This window comes from Branchiostoma lanceolatum, chromosome 7 (assembly GCF_035083965.1).
Source record: "Branchiostoma lanceolatum isolate klBraLanc5 chromosome 7, klBraLanc5.hap2, whole genome shotgun sequence".
Taxonomy (NCBI): Eukaryota; Metazoa; Chordata; class Leptocardii; order Amphioxiformes; family Branchiostomatidae; genus Branchiostoma; species Branchiostoma lanceolatum.
Genome location: NC_089728.1, coordinates 22,694,705 through 22,719,972, shown reverse-complemented (window position 1 = coordinate 22,719,972; position 25,268 = coordinate 22,694,705). Strand labels below are relative to the sequence as shown.

The following is a 25,268-nucleotide window of genomic DNA, read 5'->3' as shown; positions in this document are numbered from 1 at the left end:
TTATAGGGTCTCTGCCAGTGCCCCACAGATAAAAGAGAAGGATCTGAATTCACCTCTTTTATAATCACATCCGCAGAAATTCCATAATGTGCCCAGGACTCGCAGGAATGTCAACCCCTTGGAATGTAATCCTCCTCCAGTGGTCTTTCTGTTTTTCTAGGTCACATGCCCCATGGGGCCCGGGTGACCCACTTTGCACCATTGCATTTCCTAAGGTCCTGTGGACAGTTACCTGGGGACTAACATTCCAAACATACTACTAGTATAACTGTGGGCTACAAATTCATGTGGACACATTTCGGTACAATTCCTAGAATTCTCGCAAACTGCACACAATACTATACAATTAGGCTCGCCCCTGAGGCGTCGCCAAAACAGTACGAAAAACCTTCAAGGTAACCTGACCAACACAAACCTTGGCCGAAATCTAAGCAATGCCTTAGCTTTCACACAAGAGACCCAGAATTGTGAGAGAATAAAAAAAAACGATTTTACGTACCATAGAGAGAAGAAAAAAATGACATGTGCTGAAAAGAACGATGAATAGAAATAAATCATTGAAGTAACTAGGCGTGTTCCAATTCAAACACACCCCTGCTCTTACTAGAAATGACTAGTAAAATTAAAGAGTGTTCACTGAATCGATGTTAGTCTGTCAGATGAAATTTACAGGCATATTTGTCTGTGTGCCATGGACATTCCTCTATCCAGACGTGGCCCTGATACATCGTAGTTCTATAGTGCCCCCCCCCCCCCCCCGCCCCAACAACTTTAAGAAAGGGACGTGTGACTCCTTACTGCATCTAGTTCATTTTAAATCTTGTGCCTTGAATGTACTTTTTTCTTATGGAAGAATATGGAGTTATGTTCCAGACTGGAAAAATGTGCAAAATGGACAAAGACTTTTACATCAAATAGGTAGGGAGCCAACAAGAATGGAATTCCCGTCATCTAAATTTTATCACTATGTAATTATAATATGTTCTCATTGATGATACAAATAAGGTCCTCATCTGCATTATTGATATCTATCTGCATTCCTCTTTCTCAGTCCAGAACACGAGATGAAAAATGGAAGTTCCAATGCAGTACCTTAGAAAGTAGCTAGTCCACACTGGCGATAGAAAGCCCGACAAAAACGCCTATAGCTATAAACACGTAAAAAAACAGCCAGAGCCTAACCTCTGCTTGGAGAGCAGGATTTTCGTTGAAAACTCAACTCTAGATCTCAAGTGTTGTACAACATTAATGGACCACTGTAAGCACTATGGGGGATGTCAAAGCGACCTGGTGCCAGCTGGTGTTGACAAATAGTGTCAATAGTTAACCTTTGTGTTTTGAGTGAATAATAGAAAAATTTTCTTATACTGAAAATTGGTGACAAATTTGTAACAGTCACTGGCAACCAGGGCCCAAAAAATGGAAATAGAATAATGCTGAAATCTATGGTGGTGCCATTTACTCTGTTTAGCACATTTGCATAGTAACTCATACATTGAGTATTTCAAAACCGGGCAAAAACATGCCGTACGATGATCCCCTTTGTTTCGCAAACCTACAAAAACCCTGGCGGCGATTGTCAGTGAGTTCTCATATCACATCGACAGCGTATTTTTGCATCATGGACGTCGCTATACATTATGATAGTGTTGTTTGAACTAATCATGTCTAGAAACGACTAAATAAATTGATTTTCAAAATTTTAGGGCCCTTATATTGCTTGGCCAATTGGGTTTCCTTTTAATAGACCGACCCTACAGCCGCCCTGCTCACCTCCGTCAGAATGTAGAAATGCAAAATAAACTAGAAAGGCAACATTTGCGGTAGTAAATGCAACATGTTTCGCCCATTTCCCTCCCCATGCAAAAAGCGACTGTGGCATAGAGGCTAACGTTTGTTGTATGTCTGCAATGTTGGTATTTGAAATCGTTTACGTCATTTTTAGCCAAAAACTTTAAACAATTACTCAAAGCAAGGGCCTCCTTGCTCAAGGTAAATTTTCACGCACTTCACAACTCTCTATTGTTATTACCTTCGCCGGGAATGTATGCATTCGCGGTAAGGTTATGTTATCGGTTACGCCAGCTGTAAAGTGGGTCCGTATGTATGTCGAGATCATAAGTCGAGAGAACTTTGACGGATCTTGCTGATTTTTGGTAGGTAAGTGGCGGTTGTGGAAACGAAGGTCAAGTTCGAAAATGGTTAACCTGGCGTTTTCCTAAAGTGCTCCAGTGGACTTTTTTTGTTAGTGTCTTAGTATGTAGACAACATAACTCGACGTATTGATGATGGATCTGCATGATTTTTGATGGGTACGTAGAGATTGTGAAAACGAAGCTCAAGTTCAAAAATGGGTCACCTGGCATTTTCCTGCGGTACTGCAGTGGGCTGTTTATGTATGCGCATTTGTTTGTTGACAGGAAGTTAAGCAAAAATATTCTTACAGTGATTATATGTATAACTCTTGGGAGAACTCGTGTAGGTATAGGTATGAGTTTGTTTTAAACTTTGAAAGAGAATACTAGTAACTCAAGAAGGTGATGACGGATCGTCATGATTTGTAGGGATGTACATAGTTTGAGTGATGATTTACATGATCGTATAAGAATCATGCAAATCAGGATCTGTGATGTGAAAAAGTATACAAACCCTTGCATTCCATTGTAGTCAAACACGTGACATGTAACTGAGAAAGAGAGGAATATTGATAGATATCAATTATGCAAACGAATACCTAATTTGCATAATTTATGACAAAATACTATAATTCCAGAGTGGTAAATGATGGGATTTCATTCTTGTGGCGTTTGGGAGATAATCAAATGTGGACGTTATCAGACATAAATCATGATGGCCTCATTTACATAATATATGAGGAAATGCTACAATGGCCCTCTTTTCTAAGATTTTACTTTAATGCTGTGTTTTGTGTAGAGAAAAGGATCACTTGAAATTCATGCAATCGAGGACTTTATTTACATACTGAGTGATAAGCATTCACTCGAGAAGGCTAACATCAGTCGGCGAAGGTATGAGGTCGTGGAACTCTAGTTTTTAATGTTATTGTCAACGTCCCGACACGGGATGTTTCCTAAGGTGGGAAACTTTGGACACTTTGTGTTCACTATTGTGTGCACTTGTGTCAAATCTTGGTGACACAGGCGTAGAAAATTCGTGTACATAGCGAGGAAATGTCAGGTTTCACCATAGTATCCAAGCTTGCAAACTTCTAGAAATCTTTGTTTCCATGCAGTGTTAAAATAAGAAAAACACCGTGTGTGTCGAAAAATACCACCAGAAAAGTTTTGAACCTTCTCAATTGCTCTTTTAAGTGCAATTGAGAAGGTTCAAAACTTCAGTAGGACACAACAATAACAACACAACAATAACAACACAACAATAACAACACAACAATAACAACACAAGGATGGGAGCCGGCCAGGGAGTAGTGAAGTTGTGTCTGTACCTGTTAGAGTAGTGCCCCTACTTAAATTGACTATTTCAACCAATCAGGTTGAGCTTGATAAATCTGCGCTCTCTCATTGGCTGACCGAATAAGTCCACCTGGCCAGATGAATAAAGATGTGACCTAAAGGTCAGTGACCCCATATGAGGAAAATAGCCGATGTTCTCCCCAAAATACCCCCTAAAATCGTATTTTGAAGTGTTGCATGCCGAAAGTGCGCATGGGATTCTTTGATGTTTGTTCAATGTACCCCCATAGTAAATTTCAGGTCATTTCGATGTATTTCCAGAGCACAGGAGGCCAAAATGTACGTTTTTGGTCAGAAAAACCTCAATAAAATCACTTTCAAGGTCAATATCGAAAAAATGAAAAAAAGCTCCCAGTGTATTTACCCACTCTACCTGTATACCAAATTTCAGCTCAGTTGGTCCAGGGACGACCGAGCTGAGTCGATTACAAGATTTGACAGGAGAAAGAAACCATACGAACACAATATGTTGCGCCCAACAGTATGTTGGGCTCAACATAAAAAATTCAGATACTTGACGGACATGCCGCCACCCTCTCATTGGTCGAATGGATAATTGCTGTGCTGTCATTTGTCCATTCAATCAAGTCGTAGGATCCGTCCATTCAATCAAATCAGCCCACATGTGCTGGAGCACACCAAAGCGACTGTACAGAGACGTTGCCGGCTGCTGCAGTTCTCTTTCCTGTCAGACTGTGGCGCTAGCTTGGGGGTACAGAATGGTTTTAGGTTTCAGTCAGAATCCCGGCTATGACAATAAGTCTTATTTTTGCACCATCTTTTAGATCTTCGTCAGGGTTATATTAATGGTTAGGATTGACAGATCATGACATGTCATTAGTAAGATTATCAACAACTGTACAGCATGCTTTGATTCGTTACTAACACCATCATTCCTGTCAATATTGCGGGAAAATATCGAAAGGAACGTAACAGCCTAGGCCTTCTTAGATTGCATTATCGCACCTTCACATTATTTTACACACAAAAAACCGTATCAGTCTCCATTCCCTAACAACTCTGGCACAGTGCAATCAGGGGTAGTGGAAATTAATAGACACTAGAAAGGACATTAAACAAAAGAGGGAAAGTGAGAGACAGGGACAAAGTTCAATGGAGCACAGACAGGCAGGCAATGCGGTGAAGAAGCACTGCAAGAAAGATCCAAAGGCTTGGTTGGAGAGCAAATGTACCTAGGCACAAAGAGCACCTGCCTGGGTCCTCCAAAATACCAAGTGATATAGCGTCGTATGGCGTAACGGCTAAAACATTCGGTCGTCAAACCGAGTTCGACCCCGGCTTGCCCCCAGACATGTCTGGACATGCGCCCCGACGTTGTGCCCTTGGGAAAGGCATTTAACACAAATTTCCTCAATTGAGTCAGGTGTAAATGAGTACCTAGCTTCGGTTAGGGACGTCCCTCGGATGGGACGTAAAATGGAGGTCGCGTTTGGGAAGAGCCACACCCCGCGCACGTTTAAGAACCCACCACACCTTTCGGAAAAGAGTAGGGGCATGCCCTGGTCCAAAACCTTAAAGTCTGTTCTGGGTTGACATCTTGAAAAGGTGATAGTCACCTGTTATGGCAATCCTTCCACAAATGGGGTAAATTTGAATAAAATTAAAAATGACACAAGAAAACTGTACAGAATAAACCCACTGGGCTGGGTTCTCCAAAATATCAGGTGAAAACACCCACCTGGTTGGGTCCTCCAAAATACCAGGTGATAATACCCACTGGGCTGGGTCCTCCAAAATACCAGGTAATAACACCCACTGGTTTGGGTCCTCCAAAATATCAGGTGAAAACACCCAACTGGTTGGGTCCTCCAAAAGACCTGGTGATAATACCCACTGGGTTGGGTCCTCCAAAATATCAGGTGATGTTCTGAAAACCTATATGAAAGGTAGCTGGCTCTGTAAGGTACAATCAGTGATCAAACCAAGGAAAAACGATGAGGTACACCAAATAAACAAGCCATATGTTGTGTACATGTAGACTGATGCTGCCTCTCTCATGACTTATTGCAGCAACAATGGATCTGACTATAAATCGTCTGTCTAAGCCATGACATCTTTTAAAAGTAAAGAAAACATTTTGTTTCAGCAGCAAAGACAAAACTCAACAGTACTTAATAGGAAGGAACAAGCGCACACCACGTTCCAGTTCACTTGACGTTATTTATGTGAGGGGATACAAAGACAGATCTCTTGCTTTACAAGCAGCCTTCATTTAACTGTCCTTACAGCTATAGGTCAACTTTACCCATACAAAAGAGACCAGACTGTGGAATTTTCCACACAACATGGCATTGTTTTTTTCAAAGCCTCTGTACAATTGAGAGAAATGGTGAAAGGCAGAAGGCAATAGCATCCCACTGTCACAGAACTAATGCTTCAAATTAATCAATATACATCTGTACAAGACTGGGAACATCACAAAATTTCCACAGACAATAATGATGAAGAAGATGATAATAATACATGCTTTATGTACTCTCAGAGGTGTGCCCTATATGACGAAATCTTGTCTCTTATTGCTGAGATATATATAAGTTACAATGTACACATATGGCTAGGCTTGAGCTCTTGTCCAACTCAGTCCAACTAGTGCAGGTGCAGGTATACTATACAGAATCTGGAAATACACAAATATCATCATCTTTGTGCATACCTATGGCTCATAACATAGTGTTAAAATAGGTCAACATTTGAAATGATTCTTTGTGTACAAAGATCTTACGAAGCACAAGTGGACACAGGTTGCCTACGGTCAGTACACGTCGGAGAGGCAGAGACTGAAGCTTTTGTTATGTAGAGCTTTGGCAGAAATCAGTCAATGCTGAAAAAATACACTATGTCAGAGTTCACCATTTGCATTTGGAAAAAAAACAAATATAAAACTATCACGGGTGGTTTGATACCATTCTTTAGACCACATGATGGAATCTACACAGAAAAATAGCACATGCTCCATCATAACATGAACGATATATCAATATTTCCAGTGGAACATTTCGATTTATTTACCTAATTAAAACATGTCTTAAAATTACCTTGAAGTTACAAGTTGTCCACTGGTCACCCCAAATGGATCAGGTTGGCCACAAGGTAATCCCCTTTCTCTCCTAACTCACCAAAATACAACTGCCCTGGACATTTTGGAACATAGTCACTGTAGTGACTTGGAATGACAGTTACAAGAAAAGGAAATATATTTGACATGTCTGCTTATCCGTTGTGATATGGGAAAGGCTGATACTGTGGAAAGGTGTCACAATTGTACAGTATATTTAGCAATATGTTGGGTTATGTGTATACACAAACAAACCAAACTACTACAAGTGAAGTTCCAGATCCTCTGACATGGGAGTTCATGTTCTTGTTCATGATAGTCTCAACTCTAGGAAATTAAAAATTTTCTTGTCTTTACATATAATTGGTAAAATCTGTCTTCATAGCATACATTTACACCTCTCAATTATATACTCCACTCAGGAATTGCATCGTGGGAAAATTGCAACCTCTCTTTCCCCGGCACAAGGTGACACAAGCTGCATAACCAATCACAACAGCTCGTACTGCCGTAGGTGCATCCTCTGGATGATATCTCTGCAGTCATTGAAGACACGTCGGATGTTTTCTGTGTCCACAGCACATGTGAAGTGTGGATAGCAGTAATGCTTCCCGTCACCACTTGCTGTGCTAATCCGCTGGCGAAAACAAAACAGACAACAAAATTAGCTTAAATCTTACAAAGCTACAAAGCAACTTGTTACGGCTAGTCCTCACTATACAGAGTGGCCATCATTCTGTTGGTAACAATGCTTTACTTCAATCTCAGAAATATTTGTTTTGACTGTCAAGACGTACAATGTATCATCAATTGAGGGCACTACAACTGCCAATTCAGTGCTCATAGTGATACAAACTATGGACATTAAACAAGAGCTTTTAAAAAAAGCTGGCGTTTCGGCTACGTTTATGAGTGTGAATTGTCTTTTCCCTTTACTTGAAGTAAAATCTGCCAGAGGAAGTCACTCAATACAAGGGCTGTTCAGTCTATAAGAAAAATTGTCATTTTGGGAAATGAGTACTGTTTTAATAGAGAAAGGCAGATTGGGGAAAGCAATTTTGAAGTTACGTCACTTAACTTAAGTGCTTTTGAAAAAGCTGGTCTTGGCCTACAACTTGTACTTATTTGTAAAATGTACAATAGGCTCATTATTAGAGCTATCAATTTAATTATGTACATGGCACGCAATAAAACATAAAATTTGAAAAAGCACCATTGAATCATCAGCACTATGGTAATTAAGTGAAATAGAAGTTCATAACAGCTAAGGTTCTATCTAAAATGACTACCAAATGTCAAACAAATCAACAGCTACCTCATCCGTATTATTCTGGTTTCCGCATTTACAACATTTCTTCCTTATTTTCCTGGGTAATCTTGCTAAAATTCATGAAAATTCCCATAGTTTTGTGCCGAGCGGCGCCACTTTCCACGTCCGTGTTGTCTGAATGAAGTCGATACTGAACAATGGAGCATTTGCTACTGTAACAAAGGATCGCTGTTTTGCAAACAACATCAAGAGCCTCTGTTTACATCGGGGATAGAAGTTTAGTGGCGAGTGTTTTGCAAGAATCATCTTACCGCGCATAGGAGCCGCTGCACGGTATTTTCCATTACAATGAACAGAAAAATTCGAATGCCGGGTTTGGAATCTATGAAGTCCTGTTCATAAGACAAAGGCCTTGTATATATTAAATGAATATTTAAAAACAACAAATATAAAATATTTCTTTATCTATTTATGAAAAAATAAAAAAATGATATTCATAAATATGATATTGATAGATTAATATAATATCAATATATATTTTTGATATTCAATATCTAAAAAGAAAAAAAAAATCCATGCACGGACACGAACCCGGATCTTCTGGGTCCGAAGTGCTTCGCGTTGCCAGATGGGCTAAGCTGCGGTACGTAACCCGTCTCTCTGTACGTGATGCTATAACCTCACTATATGGTATCATTTATGTCGATTTTTGGTCGTTTTCTTGACGAAATCATTTTTTTTCTTCTGCAATCTTGTGGAATAGATGTAATATGGTCATTTTTCAGGATATCAAAGTCCGAAACCACAATGCAATGATATTTCCGAACAGTTGTAGCAGTTACATGCGGTCGTCCTCCTGTGTGTCATGCAAATCTAGCCTGCCTGCCTTTTCGTGCTCCCTTGCCATATAAGGCAACGGCTATACAAGGATTTGGGAACGTATTGCCATATAAGGTCTTCTGGTGTGCGACACAGTGTTGAACCAAACAGCATACATCCATGGTGCATGCATGCATCGAAGGTAAAAGCCAGGACATTGCGTTCCGGCGCGAAGGCGCCGAAACGCAAAAAAGTGGTAAGACATTCTATCATGCAATATCAACAAATGTATGGCAAAGATGAAGTTGAACAGTAATAGAAGGAGAGTGGCAGCTACCACTACTATTCTGTCCACACAAGCCACCTTTCAAACAGAAATGCAGAACTTTCAAACTAACAAAGTGTAATTTGGGTAGTTTGACTGTTTGTGTTTCTGACCTACTTTTGGCAGCATAACCCAAGAAGGTATGGACGAATTGTGATAACATTTGATATGTTGGTAAGTCTAATTACATGTACATTGTCGCAATCTGGGTTACTGGTAGAATTTGTTTTTAATGAATGCATTGGACTAAACATGACTTGAATTTTTGTATAAGAGGAAGTTGACAGAAATGTAGCTGAAGATGTCTGATGATGTTGAGGCCTGGGGGAATGTGAGATGTGATGAGGCTGGGGCATAATGAACGACCAGTAGACTAGGGAGTATATCAAGTATGGGCTTTTTCACACTCCTTTCACAAGAGTACCTTGGAAGAAATCATCATCTAGTAATACATATTTCTCCAAAACAAGAACATATATTGGATGCAGCAGGAAGGGGAGCTCGAGAGGCAGGAGCAGGACGCCCATCCAACCCACAAGTAGGAGCTAGTTTTTCTACCCTCCAGTCTCTTTTTGTTAAAGCTTTGGCATGACGGATGGACATGATAATGTTAACATTTCAACATCAGTTTGCACAAAACTCACCAAAAACTCATCTCGAATGAAGTATTTGGCCCTCGTTACTTCTGGATCATCGCCTGGCTCATGTTGGGCTGTGAAAATAATGTATTACATCAAACTGTGATTTCTATGAACTTGGGCAACATGTAACGGTTGACATGTATAAAACCTTCCTTGCTATTTCCAAGTGTGTCTTAAGTCTTTTCGTGCATCCAAGATGCAAGTCTTCGTTTTGCAGCTAAATTTTACGGCCAAGATGTCCAACAAAATGTGGCCACAAAGTCCAGGTAGTCCTTTTTACAGAGATGGCCACTACTTGGCACTACTTTATCTGATTCTTCAACTTCAATGAAAAAACAAGAAGCTTTGTATGCAAACAGTATGCCGTTTGTGGGTGGTTGTGTTTGTCTGTTTGTAGACAACATAACTCTAGAAATTGTGAATGGATCTTTATATTTTGTAGGCATTGGAAAAATGAAGGCCAAGTTGGATCATGGCTTTCTACAGTACTACAGCAAAACTTCTGTTTCTTTGCGGCGTTTCAGGAAAGCACCAAACAGTCTATTATGTGGCCAGTTGACAAATATTCCGGGAACTCCATGAATTTATCTGTGGAATCTGTGGAATGTTCCGCAAGTGCGTAGTTACCATCTAGAATCCCTGAAGTCAAACATATTCAAACGTTCTACCTTGCTTGGGCACCCAACTATGAATGTTGAAGGTTATCTCATTCTGTACTGCGACCTTGTACACTGTGCCGTGAGATATTTGGAAGGGATATTTGCGCTGTTTCTACTGCTGAAATCATACATCTGTATAATTCATGCCATATCTTTGAAAAAGTATGCTTGCAGGAAGGCATTTGGAAAGACATAGAAAACGGTAATAACATCAACAAGACACAAAATATATTAGTGGTTTGGTTCCATCACAAACACCATGCCAGACACAGCTAACCTAGAATATAAATAGTTATCTTGAATGTAGATCACTCATGAAACTTTGCTTCACTTACCATCTGAAGGTGTTGTATACCGGGCAAATTCATGGAAGTAGTCTTCCAGTTTTGACTTGCCAGCCATCACTTTCTGTTTCAAAAGGTCTTGCTTGTTCAGGAAAAGGATGACAGAGATTGTTCTCAGCCATCTGCAAAGGATCCATCACTCAATCATCAATATCATAAACAGTTAAGACATAGTATCATCTAAGAAAACATCATTGCCATTCACACAATGATATCAGATTTAGAACAAAGCTTAAAGACTACAAGAAAGCAATGACCACTGAGAGCACACTACATTAACACAAGAACTCATATGAACTACAATATGAGTTCAACGACCTCATAGTCATACCTTCGCCAAATGATGTTTTCATGTGGCTGTATTATGTCTTGATCATCTTCTCTACCCAAATAACACAAGTTGTGGCAAAAAAATTCTTGTTTTTTATTTCAAAATCAATGCGTGCGTGATGTCATCCATAAAATTTACTTGCTGTGGCCTTAGTATTTCAACCATATAAACAGTATTACGATACTATCAAAGCTACAGCATCCCTAAGACATCCTGACAATATCAGAGCTACACATATGATAAAGAAATTTACCCATGTATCACTACAGGTGAGTTTATGGCTAGGTATTGTCCTTGGTGTTGCAGATGACATCTTGGTCATTAGCATGATTTATGCATCTTGGTCATTAGCACCATTTATGCATGACAGTACATTAACCCTTAAATCTTGTGAGGTCATGCCGGCTAACCCGGGTAGACCCCAAAGTAACATGGGCGGTGCTAAGCAAGCTTTCTGAGAATAGACCCTACCCAACATACATCTGGCGAAGGTATGAGGTCGTGGAACTCTAGTCAATGATGCAGATTAGTTCTTGTTTTCATAATTAGCATCTAATTATGTCAATCATCACTTAAGCTATCTACATACCAAAGTCTCAAACAAAACAGCCCCTGCAGTTCCAAAAGCCCCCACACCTATACCACTTACTTTCTGTCCCTTGAGCTATCTACATTGTACAGCTAAAAAATCATGACCATAGCAAGTCAGTATCATAAAAAGCAGCTATGAGGCTCATTGTGTTCCCAACCAGTACCCACCTACAAAATATCATTAGGATTCATCCACAGCTTCTTGAGTTATGCCCCCCCCCACACACATACACGCATTCACCACACACACACACACACACACACACACACACACACACACACATATTATTGGCAAAGGAAATTTCTCTTCAGTACCACGAAATATTCGATACACGCTGTGTACCCTCCCCACATAAATTGGCCTAAAAAGTGCCCCTTTGCGACTTTTCCTAGCCCTACAGTGAAATTAGTTTAATCGGCAGAATCATGTGGTGCAAGATGGCGTGTTTGAACACTGGCTTGGGCGATAACAGTGAGCTCTTTGGAAGATCAGACATAAGATCACCGTGGATTGTTGAGATAGGGACCCAAGGTTCGGCGTCAAATGATGCAACTTAGCGTTTGTAGGATTCAAAAAGAGGGGACGAAAATCGCGGTTTGGAATTACCATGGAATTACATTCGGAACCGGGCCATCTGTAACAATGTTATGCATAAATGTAAAGTTTTGTTGGATAATTCAGACTATTTTGCTGGATGCAATCTTATTCAAATGCACTGAATAAATAAGATACATGCACAGAGGTAACATGGACCTCAAGAGAATTTTCTTTTTTTGCAGTTCACCTCGAAGTTTGCACATGCTGATAACCGACCATAAACTGGTCCTGCACGTAAACTGGTCACTTTACGTTAGCGCCTCTCACGTCGCCTCAACACTGTCAAACAACTGCCAATCACATCAACTCACCTGTTATTCCAAATGCTCTTGAAAAGGTCTAGGGCTTCCCTAAGGCGGTTCTGGCTGGGGTCTTCTCGCAACACCATGTTGTAACTACTGCATGCCACCACAAAGATTATCGCTGTTACATCTGTGAGAGAAATTCAAGCAATCTTAGTGTCATTCAAAAAGAGGCAACCTGGGAGAGTCTGTTTCAGTACACTGTTATTCGGGGGGAAAAGTGGGAATGGTGACAGAACATAATAATCAATTGAACCATTTCTAGACTTCAGTTACTCACCATTGAAACACTGAATCCATTTCCTTCTTTCATCCCTTTGACCTCCTACATCAAACATGCTGCAGGAGAACAGAAAGGCCACATTACCTCATGCACATCAAGGTTCCCTACCACATCATGCCAACTCAACTAGAAACTACACCTGTCTCAGCAAGGTCTGGGCATTCTCAGGACCAGTTTAGTAGGCAGAGATACACAATTCTATCATCAAGTCAAACTATGCAGATGGACTACACAGACAGGGTTGCAGACATGTCATGTACAACCGACACATATTGTTTAAGTCTATCATGTTCAGTTACAGGATCCTATGTGTAGTTGGTCCCCACCTGGCTTTTTGTGGATTACATATACATGATAATTGTTTTACAAATGCATGGAATCTGCAACATGGTGTAAGCAGGCAACAGGATTACAGCTGGTTGCAGATTCGACTGTGAAAAAGTCCACATTTGGCAATGTTTCTTAATAAATCATTATTTCAATATCAGATTCACGTCAATATGGAAGCCTGGTTTACAAAAAATACTTTTGAAAAGCAAATGGTGCTTAGTAATCGTGATTACAATTGTTACTGCAGGTTATAACAAGACTTTATTTCACAGCTTTTCCAAAGCAGCTGCTGTGCTGGGTTCCGAACTGGTCTCCATGTTCACTGTGACTTCATCATCAGTCATACAATGTAGTTGGATTATCGGGCGACAAAACCTTGAGCCTGAAGAATGATTTTTTATGGCGTTATGTTCAAATCACAGGAGAAGGGTGAATATTTGGTGCAAGTTCTTACATGTGTGTCAATTCAATCAGGGTTGAACAAGTACGATTGCCCGATCGCCTGGGGCAAGTGAAAGTGCTGTTCAGGCAAGTGGATGTCCTCCCCCACTTGCCTGATCGGGCAAGTAAGATTTTTTCATGCAGTCTGTTTCAAAACAACCTTTTTTCCAATGAAAAGATCACAAAAACACCACACAACAATGTATCTTATCATTAGAAACTACACTTCTCTCAAAATATTCCAAAAGATTATGAATTCAACTAAAAACAGGACAATTTGGCACATGGAATACATGTAAACAAACACTTATGGCTCTCTCTGTTGGTAGACCTGCTGGCACCGAAACTTTGCAACAACAAATCCTTTGAAACTGCCATTCAAATCAACTCAAAGTGTATTTCGCATCACCCTCGGTCCCAGCCCTCCCGCGGGTCGGATCGCCCTCCGACGTACGGGCAACCCTAGCCGCGGTCAGCTGGTACCTCGGTTGATAAGGAATACCCGGTGTTGTATTCTATATGTATTTTTGAAGTTGAATTACATTTTGTTGTTTGATGCACATTTATGGATTGATATTGACTGATGTTTTTAAAATAAAAAAGACTAATTTTTCAACAATGATTCAAAACAGGCCATATCATAAGAACCATGTTTATCTGCAGTAAATCCACAACACTCTAACATAATTTTTCCGTCACTCCACAAATACTTGTAGCGTATTTCGATTTTTTTTCTTGTTAACTAAAGAAAGAGAGACTAGATCAAAGGAATGATTGACACACATTTGCTCAAAACTTGATTGTTGTTCTTTATGTAATATAAGCCTGTGTCTTTACTTTAGACTGTTTGCCAAAATTCTTTTTCAATTTTTTCGCCTTGTCGCTCTGATTTTGTTTCAGGGATATCCCAGAAGCAGCCAATAAAATTAGTGTGGCTTAAAGAAGATGCATTGTAACATCATGCTTCTTGAAGTTCTTGTCATTTCATGACATCTACACTCCATGGTCTTGCCTGTAGTTAAAACTTAGCAATAATTACATGCATAAAAATATGTTTTTACTGAAAAATAAAACATTATGCAAGCAAAAATGCCAAGAAAAATGTCATTTAGATTTCAGGCAAGTGAAAAGTTGGTTCGGGCAAGTAGATTTTTTTATGTACTTGCCCGATAGGGCAAGTGAATTTTTAAAAACTTGTCCAACCCTGTTAATAATAATATCATTGCAGCCTGCATATCAGCCTGCAATACTCTCAACTTATTAAGTTACTCCACTTGGAAAATTTTGCTTATAGTCATGAACATTTTCAAACATTTTCAAGACTGAACTCATTTGCATGGAGTCTTGTATGTTAACAAAGTTCTGCAAATAACAATTGTTCCAGTTGTCATTACATACAATCGGTGAACATGTAGTGACAGACACTTGTCAGTTAAGGCTCGCTCACACCTGTGTGTATGACTTGCGAATTGACATTTTTGGGTTAAAGTGACGTTTGCGGGAAAGAAGTTATTTTCTACTTTGACCCACCATTGTTTGTGCAGCATCAAACAAAAAAAACACTTCACCATAACCAAAAAATGTCAATATGCAATTCGTAGGGACTTATACATACGCACAAGTGTGAACGGGCCATAATAGTAATACATGTAGCCAAAAGACATTTATATCTGTAGATACAATTTACAGAAACACGATGCTTCACGCCTTTTCCATACACATCATAACCCTGGGTGCTACATTTGACTACTTTCCTGTGGAATTTCACACTGACTTTCAGCAGATACTGTCCTCTACAACGCTAGCCCAAAATTTATAGATAAGACTTGCAACTACAGTTAAGTAGATGACATACAAGACACATAAAAGCCAAGATAAAACAGACAAAGGATATTAACATTGTACTTACTGAAACTTAACATCAACAATTTCAAACTTGGTTTCAAAGATACCCGACGTTAACACACGACACCGTAGAATGTCCTGCAGGATAGAATACTGCAATTAGTGGCAAACAAGTACAAAACATGATGACAAAATAGCATTTGCCTTAACAAAGTATGTACTTATGTTCCAAAGTGAAGGACAAAGTCCAGGAGCATGATGCTGTTCTATGTAAGCATCTAAACATATCATTCACAATCTCTCCCCCATTCAAAAATGGACTGTCCCTAACTCACTCTCACAAAAACGGACCATTTCACAATTAGGCCATATTGATTTAATTATAATATGGATGACATCCACTTTCCTTTCATCAATTTTCCTCTAAATTTCGGCCATACTTTAAATCGTAAAAAGCAGTTTCAAAATGAGGAAATACATCCTGTAAATTGCAAAAAAAATATTTCGGAAAACGGATACTTATGTCGTTGAATGCCAAAGTCAGATCCAAAGAAGACGTTTTGAAAGAACAAAATGAAGAATATATATTTCGGTATACCATACTGTGTTTTTAGTTTTGTTCCTGACCACGTACAAATGTAGATGTCATAATGAAGGCAACTTTTGTTTTTTTTGCCAAATTTGTTTCTATTCGCATGCTCGCATCAGTTTTGGGGAACCCAAAGGATGTCATCCATACAATCAAATCAACATGGCCTTACTTCAAGAAGCAAATGAATTGTTTCAAAATAACCTCAGCAGAAGAATGAACCCTCAACCTGCTCATGGAAGAATGGACTCTTCAAAAGTTAACTCATTTGACATTCATATAATGATGCAAGAGCAAAACTAATGTAAATTCAAATATTTTTTTGTGTGGCTTTAATTCGCGGTAGGAGAGGAAAGGTTTTTTCTTGTATCTTGATTTAATGGTGGAAAGGTCACAGTGAAAACCACGAAAACAAAGATTAACAGTTGTTTTCACATCTTAGAATTAACATTTTTGGATAAAATCTCCCAAACAAATAAGGTGCATCCAAATCATCAAAGACATCCCATAACAAGGAGTCCAAAATAGAAAATTTTGGGAGGAAATGGACCAAAAATCCATAATCATTTTTAGTTACTTTTAGTTAATCAATTATTAAGTGCAACAAAAGGGTCTGCATGAACACACATCATCAGGGTAACTCATACCAACTTTCAGGTCATCCTCTCAAAATACTGTCTTTCAAAGCCGTTTTCAGGTTCACAACTTTCCACATTGAAATTGCTTGCTATGGTGATATCAAATAACAACAGCAACAGCAACAATTCCTTTCCCCATGAAAAAGTCTATCAGTTATGTTTATGCTCATGTTCAAAATCTAAAAAAAACGAAGGTTTTTGCCAGAAATGTTGCTGTTTGGTGAGGTGCTATATGTCAGGGTCCAGCACCCCGGGGGAGTTAGGGTACTTGTAGGCAGAGCCACAGGCTGCACTGACCTGATCTGTTGGTTCATAGTCTGGCTGCTTGACTACATGGACCCTATCCAGGAAACTGAAACATATAGAACAGTCATTAGTACACAGTAATATGTAATGTGTTGTAGAGAGACAGACAGGCTGTCCTTATGGTGTAGTAGTAACACCATGTACACTGTAAATATCATCTATCAATGAATACTGTTTAAACTAGGCAAACTTTGCTTTGAGATGTAACGTAACATGACCTATTTACGTGCAGAACCTATTTACGTCCGGTTTGGCTCATGTCCACATGTCGCGGTGTATTATGCCAAAGCCTGTTCTAATGAGCAATAAAGAACATCATAAGTATGATCCTTAGCCATCTCTTTAATTTTTGCACAGCAAAACATAATGGCCATGTGTTTACCACGTGAACGCCACGTGTCGCGCATGTGGGGGAAATTTACAGATAGACATTGTTTTTTTCCTTCGCGTTAAGCAAGTGGTCGGACAGACATAGTGATTTTAATATCATTTGTCTGTAGACTACTTTGGACAGTTACTGTGCATTTTTTTCTGGTCTAAGTTCTTCAAGCACAGCGCTAGAAGGGAAAAGATTCAGATGTGGACGATAATGGGTTACTCTAGCACAATTCTTCATCATATACCTCAGTATAACTACATGATCGCACGGCGTTAAACAGGCGGAGAAAAACTTACAGACCATGCATTTTCTTTTCAGAAGAGCTGATATTTCTGCCCATGGGTTTGAAATTTGGCTCTGTCCGCGCGGTTTTAAGATAAATACGTTTTGAATAAATCGGACGTTAATTGGTTATGTTACGTTACAATATGTCAGTTTTTATCAGCAAATCCTAGATTGTAGACAGGTTTCTATGCCCTGTACTGACTACCTTATAGTTATACACCAACAATGCAGTGAGAACAGACCTGGCCCTGCTTGTAGCATAGATTACTATCAAACCAATTATAAATCAAATGCAGAAATTTCTTTGGCAGGAAATAATGCATTTATTGTAAATTATTGGTGCCTTAATGTGGACAATAGAAACACAAAGCCTTGTTGTGACTACCACACTTCATGCTGCAATTACCGGGATGACCAGGTGTAAGCAAGTGATTGAGTAAAGGCACATTAAGAATGTCAGGGGTGATACTATTATGGAAATTGCAAGCAGTTTCACATTCACACTAGATTAATATCAGAGGAGGTAGTCATGCCCTTGGGGGACACAGACAGACAGAGGGTAGACAGGGAAACACATGTGCGTGAAAGCGATCGACCAACCTACCACCCACCCACTCTCTCCTTTTCCAATATGGAGAAACATCTCATTTAAACCAGACATCAATCACAATACCTAACATGAATGCAGAGAATCATGGGAAGAAAAATTTCAGCACCTTCCTTGAGTGAAGGAGGTCCTTGCTAGGGTTAATTGGCATAATGATGACATTTCTATCATACTTACTACTGTGCACAGTCGATGAGCTGATACTCATTGGACCTTTCATAGCAAGCCTGCACGCCACCATCCTTCCACAGGAGTTCTGTATGCTCATAGAATTCCTGCACCAAGAACAGTATTATAAACTAGTTAGTTTTTGTGCATTACAACTGTGAAAGTTCTGGACAAAAGCTGTCTGGGACTGCATTCTTCCCACTGCAGCACCAGCCAGCAGTGGAGATGATCATTTGTATAGATCCGCTCTGAGGAAGGTTGTAGAAGTACTATTGAAACATCAGCAGGATCTTGTGCTAAATAACTTTCTTGTCTTTGCCAAGAAAGTTAATAATGTTTCTGGTGCAATTTGTGGGTTTGTCTGTGGGCGTGTGGGTGTATTTGTGGACAGTATGACTCATGTTGTGAATGGTTCTTTATGATATTTAATATGTGGGTAGAATGTCCAGAAGATGAGGGACAAACAGGTGCATCTTTCTATTTCCTTACACTTATTTTCAAGTCGCGTAATGGTACTTGCGTAATGGTATTTCAGTTACTATAAACATGAGATAACTTTATTCATATCTGCAAATACTTCAGTCATTCTCTACTAAGGCTATAAATATACTGATATGATTATCAATCTTTTTCCGTGGGACGGCCTCGTCTCAGAGCGTCTTGCAGGAAGAGGGTGTCAACGGCCAGACGGAAACATTGGCGGAAACATCACTTGAACAGGGATAAACTTAATGTTGTCCATTGGCCGGATCATAAAACGACCTGCCAGTTGTTGGGAGGGATCCCCACAGGGGACGAAGGGTATGCGGGGGTACGAAAGATACAAAAAAGTTCTGCTGCAAAACCAAGGAAAGCTGTCAGCGGGCCCAAAATTGTGACCTTCATCTTCCCACGACTTACCCACACACAATAATCACAATACATCTACAAGTCAACAACAAAAAGTTTTCACTCGCCAACAAACTTTGTGCAAACAACATTTTTCTTTGTTGTATTCAACCATTTTTACGAGTTTGAGATGATTCCTTGTGATCTTGAACAAATGAATTTTAGCGAGCAGGCCTAACAAAAATAAACGACCTCCATCTTGGGCCGACTGTAGACTGGCAACGGTATACGGTTGTGCAAGTGGACTGTTATTGTTTTTCGCACACACCGCCCCCTCCCCCACTGTCTCAACGCAGAAAATAATTCTGCCTTCTCCTTGCTCACAATGCAGTGTTCAAGATATATCCGAGTGGTTCTCAACTTCATCGCTGCCATCTGGACTTGAAGTTGAAGGTCCACGGGCTGATGCAGTGGCCACTGTTTCGTTACTTCTGTCCTTACATTCCCATGCCCCGAGTTCGGGCTCCGAAGAAATCACATGCTTGCTGTGACATATTTACGCTAGAAACATCTGGAAATTGTTTTCCTGACTATTGCTAACCCTGAGATCGTGACTGCGGAGATTAGTGAAGTTAAGATGGAAATGCACGAGCTTGAAATTTTCTCCCATGAATCGTCTGATTTGTCCCCGATGTTATGGCTTAAGACAACTCGAACCCGGAAGTTTGTGCGGGGCAGTGGATGTTAGCATGCACCGGAACACAGTCAGGTTTGCATGGTGCAGGTTTAAGTTTATTTACAGCGCTGCTAGTTTGCTAAATTGAGAACTATTGAAGCAAGAGCCTAATATTTTCATTCTCCAAAATTGCAGGTTAATTGTTTTTCTGCAATCTTGAAAATCTTTCTGCAAATTGCAGACTGCAGGTGGATATTTGGAATGCTGCTACCTGTACTATATCAACAGTCAGGCAGTTATCCAGTTAGTCTGAGCCTCGCACTATTTGTTTAAGTCTAAAAATAGATAAGCGAACATTACATGCATAGATGCAGGACAAAGGAACACAAATGTAAACCTGACCAGGCCCATGTTACAGTTCAATATTGTCTAGAGGAAGCTGTTAGGAGAAACTGACAGCAGCCAACAGGCCAGTCCGTCATTTTCCCGTAATAAAGGTAGACAAAGGAAAAACAGAAGTGTCCTTTAGTGGAAGTTTCAAGCTTGCACATACAGTTTTAAACCCATAGTCCCCAGGCAAAGTCTTTTGTGCAAACAAAAAAAATCATGAACACCCAACCTGCCCAAGGTAACCACCCGGGGACGGAGGAAAAGCGGTCGCCTTGGACGGGTGGTCGCCTTGAAGAGGATTGGCACACAACATGAGCGAGACAAACAAGAAAATATAACTGGTTTCTGAGGTGTTTTGATGTCATGTAATACGCACACACACGCAAAACAAGAAAGCTTTTAAAAAAAGCTGGCCACGCAACCATTTGATAAAAGTGAGGATTAAATGGTGGTTGCACGTGTAATGACTTGTATAGACTTCCTTACCTCCTACGTTTACAGTACCTTTACATCAAATATTACATCCGTAGTATTTACCGTAAGTTAATACAAGTTTCTGATGAATTATGTAAATGAGGTCCTCATTTACCATAATGGAATTACACGTTTCTGCATATATCATGCATTAGCATAATTCATATGGAGGTGTATTCACCTTTTCTAAAGGTACCTACAAATCAAATATGACATCTGTAGCATTTATCTTAAGGGAAATACAAGTTCCTGAATAAATCATGCAAAAGAAAAAGAAAAAAAAGATGAAGAACAGGCCAGCAAAAACAATAGATCTCCTCCTTATATAAAAAGAAGGGAAAAAAGGAAAAAAAAAGGAGAAAAGGGAAAAAGTTTTCCGTACCGGGTTTCGAACTGGGGGCCTCCTGATCCCCATAGTACGAACTGATCACCATACTACCAACTTGAACTAGTGAGACATCACTTTTTCACATGAATTTAAAAGATACTCAAAGTTCAAATCTCATCATACGGTACCATTTTGTTGGTCACATTTGGTTCATTTTCTTAACAAATCTGTTCTTTTTGTGTAATTTTGTATTAAAGATGTAATATATATAGCCATTTACCAACTATCTATAGCATGGCAGCATGGTGCAAGGCCTTGCGTGAGGCCTTGCGTGAAGCGCCCCCTTGTGAGCTGCAGGTCGGACGAAAACGAAGGGTGGACGGAAGGAAGGAAGGTTGCGTGGCAAAAAACAGGTAAACTTGACAATCTTTATTGGATAAAAAAAACAGAATCTAGTTCCTTTGAATAGTATTTCTACTAACATACAATAAAGCATGATTTACATTCCTGCATCTCCAATCCTTTAATGTACTAGTTAGTAGACTATACATGCGTAATTCTATCCGAGGACGGCATGTGGTGTCGGCAACGAAATCATCAAAATGCAAGGTAGGTAAACATTATAATTTTACATCCTACAATGATCCTAATTCATTGTTAAAAGCTAGCTTTTATCAGAATGCCAAACGCTACAAATCATACAAAACAGGACTACTGTACACGTAACTCAACGTAACACTCACAGATCACATGTGGCTCATTGTTACCTGAACAAGATGGCGGCATGCAAAAACGTTTTAAGGGTTTAAAGGTCATAACTTGGCTAGGAGTTTGGGAACAACAGAAAACTTTGAATATTGTTTTGAAAAAAACACAACATCTACATAGAATGCTAGTACGTAGTGACAACAAGAAAAGTTTAAACTGATACCGGGCCTGCCTGGAACAACATCACTCTGTTCCCATTGCGGGTAAACAAAACAAACCCACTGGGGGTAGATCTACGCCTCTCATCACGCCCATGGCACGTTCCTTGTGTCAACTTTCCCGCCCGCTAGCACACATATACACGCCACGGGCTTTGTTGGTGCTGTGAAAGTGCCCCCCACCGAATTAAAGCTTACGGCCGCATGCAGCCTGGGATTGAATGAACACAGTTTCGTGACCTGCCACCATCTTTGCTTTGAGCTAAAAATCGTCAGGCAGTCAAATTCCGAGCAACTTGACTGGCTGATTGCACTAAGATATCTTGCTAGTCATCATCAAAAATCAATGTCACCTTACAATACAAAGAAGGCCTTGATGGCGAACCAACTGCACGGCAGTCAAAAATACTACAACTTACGGGCTTATCAGGAGGTACAAAAAATCTATGCACAGCTATAACGATCACCAAGCAATAGAGGGCAGAAATCAGGGTGACGACCACACACTTCCGGCAGATTACCGCCCCCTAACCCGAACCCTGGCCAGATTTGAACTCTGATCTGGAACCTTACGATATCATTTTAAAGATCGTTATCCGCACTATGCAATATGGTGCTTGTGTCACCACACCTGATATAGTGGCGGCCATGTTTCGAGGGTCTTCGAGCTGTTGTTCACTGACAAATTTTTGCTGTTTAAGAGATTTTGCTGCCTAAAAACTAATGTCACAAGTTATTCTTGTTGTTTTCATGTCTAAATTCTTCTATGAATGAGTTATTCTTCCGCCAGGCTGCCGATAACGTATTCAATTGAAACTGTGCACTGCTCGCATGTTGTTTTCCGATCAGTGTGCTTTGGTTTATGATGTAAACAGAGACAGTCAAAGGTGTTTATACTGTATGAAAATTGTATTTTAAAATGTCAGTGGTTTGGTTTGGTTTATTAAGATCTTCATAGTGTGGCGTCTTATTACGTTTATTTCCCCCAATAACGTTTACTTTATAGCGTCATAGCAAGATCGACCGATATGTTACGAGTTCCGTCAGGATGTAACAAAAGCCCAGGGTCATGGAGGCGGGAAATCCACACTGCTCGGGGGGAAAATAGCGAATTATGAACAAAAATACCTGGGAAATATAGGCATAAAAATCTTCACTTTCAATTTTTTTGGGAACTTCGGTTAGCAAAGCCCCCAATTTCCAAAATAATCATAAATGTCCGGTCCAAAATAAGAACGGTGGATGTTGAGGCTGAAAAAATAAATGTACCGGTACACTTATTTTGGAGATGAGAGTATGGTCCCCATTCTAAGGCTAAACTTCATGTCAAAGAGCGTATTTTACCAGCAACCCATGAAATATGTACAAAGGAAAAATTAACCAAATTCTTTGACTCAAGTCTCCCCGAGTAGACACAAAAACATAAGGAAACATTACAAACCACAAAGTGGCGTGGAGACTTGACTCCAGCACAGGTTGTACAGACTGTTTCAGAAAAATATCATAACTGTATCAAAAGACACAAGGTAAGAGCAGTAACAAGTTACAACCATTAAATACATGTAAGTCACCCTTATGAACTAAGAATAGTAAAATACCAAAATTATAAGGTTTCCCTTTCCTACCTACACATTCAAAGATGCAATCACAAAACTACCTGGACAATAAGGTAGTATCACATTAAGCAGCATGTACATGTATTCGTTGTAGTGCTACTTAGGCTTGTGGTTGTAGCTCACCGTTCCAAATACCCATTTTTCACACACATGTATGTTATTCCTGTTTCAAATTTTGCTAGTAAAATTAAAGATAGAGTGAGAGAATAAAGAATTACAGCAATGTTGCAAAGCTAGATATGATGTAAATATAAGTAGGCATTATCAAGTTGACAAGGTATGGAGGCTTGTGTATTTGCAGAAAATATTTTCAAATTGCAGAACAAAATTTTGACATTCTGCAATATTGCAGAACACTGAAACAAGAGCTTCTAAAAAAAGCTGGCCATACGACCTCATTGTGGGGGGGATGAAACGGTTGAAGTATAGTTTGTAAAAAGAACTAAATTGCGCAAGTGCAGTGTTAAGTTTTATTCAGTTTTGTGAAGTTTGGTATGAAATAAACTGTTTTCAAAGTCAGCTTCAAGAAAGCTTTTTATAAAAGCTGACTGGGGCGCATTTGGAAGAAATGAAAGTTTCTGCATAAAATATGCCAATGAGACTCATTAGCATAATGTATGTGCTGCATTCACCTTTCCTAAAGGTACCTACAAATCAAATATGACATCTCTAGCATTTATCGTAAGGGAAATACAATTTGCATAAATTATGCAAAAGAAGAAGAAAAATATGAAGAACACACCAGCAAAAACAATATATTTCCTGCTTATATAAAATGCAAAAAAAAACAGAAAAAGAAAAGGAAAAAGGTTTCACGCACTCGGGTTCGAACCGGGGACCTTCCAGTCACTACCAAGCCTACATTCTCCACGTGCTACCAAATGAGCTACGGGGACAAGATTCTCCTGCCATGGTTTTTAAAGATACATAAGGTTTAAATCTCATTACACGGCACAATATTTTGGTCACCTTTTTGTCAATTTTCGTAACAAATCAGTCTCTTTTTGTGTAATTTTGTAGTAATGTATGTGATATGGCCATTTATGGGGATCTGACAGGGCATAAATGCCCAAATATATGCATGTGGAACGGCTTTTTGGAAGTGAACCATACCATGCCCCTGCTGCATAAAAATCATGCATTGCGACATATCCCAGTGTTGTACAAGCAAGATATTTTTGACGATTCATGTCCAATACAAAACATAAACTTTTCAAGGAAAACTTTATATTCTTTTACCGCATCGTTTGCATTGTTAAATATCAATCTACATTGTAATATGTTGCAACCGTTCAGCATTTTCTATGTTGGGCCCACAGAAGAAAGTGTACATGCCGTGCCGTGCTGTTTGGCAGGTATAAATGTCCAAGCATGCAGGCAGTGCGCGTCCAGGCAGGCAGTGCCCGCCCGCCCGGGCAGGCAGTCTGCCTCCGGGCACAATGCCATACGGCCTGGCGGCCGTATGGCAAAAAGTATTTCTACCACTGTAGCTGAAATAGTTATTAGGTTCTGGTGTTACATGTTATCAAATACTACAGAGCTCAAAACAGTTAAACAACAACATGTTCATCCTCCCTAAGGCTTGCACTGAATGGCTGAGACAACCGTTACAAGCTTCACACAATAGGTCAGTCTCATAGTCTTTCTACTAGTCAAGATATCAGCTTCACGTTCTCACCAGGATTTTTTCACAGCATAGGGGTCAGGTA

General features: G+C 39.7%; 1 protein-coding gene across 1 annotated transcript in view; it reads right to left on the bottom strand.

The window, feature by feature from the left end:
* Window positions 1-5,655: 5,655 nt before the first annotated feature.
* Window positions 5,656-25,268, bottom strand: part of LOC136438192 (guanine nucleotide-binding protein G(s) subunit alpha-like) — a 34,143-nt gene continuing 14,530 nt past the window's right edge. Inside the window, exons 5-12 of the mRNA XM_066432939.1 lie at window positions 18,331-18,428; window positions 16,874-16,928; window positions 15,414-15,487; window positions 12,731-12,789; window positions 12,460-12,580; window positions 10,620-10,750; window positions 9,629-9,696; window positions 5,656-7,207 (exon numbers count right to left, since the gene is read on the bottom strand). Coding sequence (XP_066289036.1) covers window positions 7,061-7,207; window positions 9,629-9,696; window positions 10,620-10,750; window positions 12,460-12,580; window positions 12,731-12,789; window positions 15,414-15,487; window positions 16,874-16,928; window positions 18,331-18,428 — 753 coding nt within the window. The 3' untranslated portion in view covers window positions 5,656-7,060. The remainder of the gene's footprint in view (window positions 7,208-9,628; window positions 9,697-10,619; window positions 10,751-12,459; window positions 12,581-12,730; window positions 12,790-15,413; window positions 15,488-16,873; window positions 16,929-18,330; window positions 18,429-25,268) is intronic.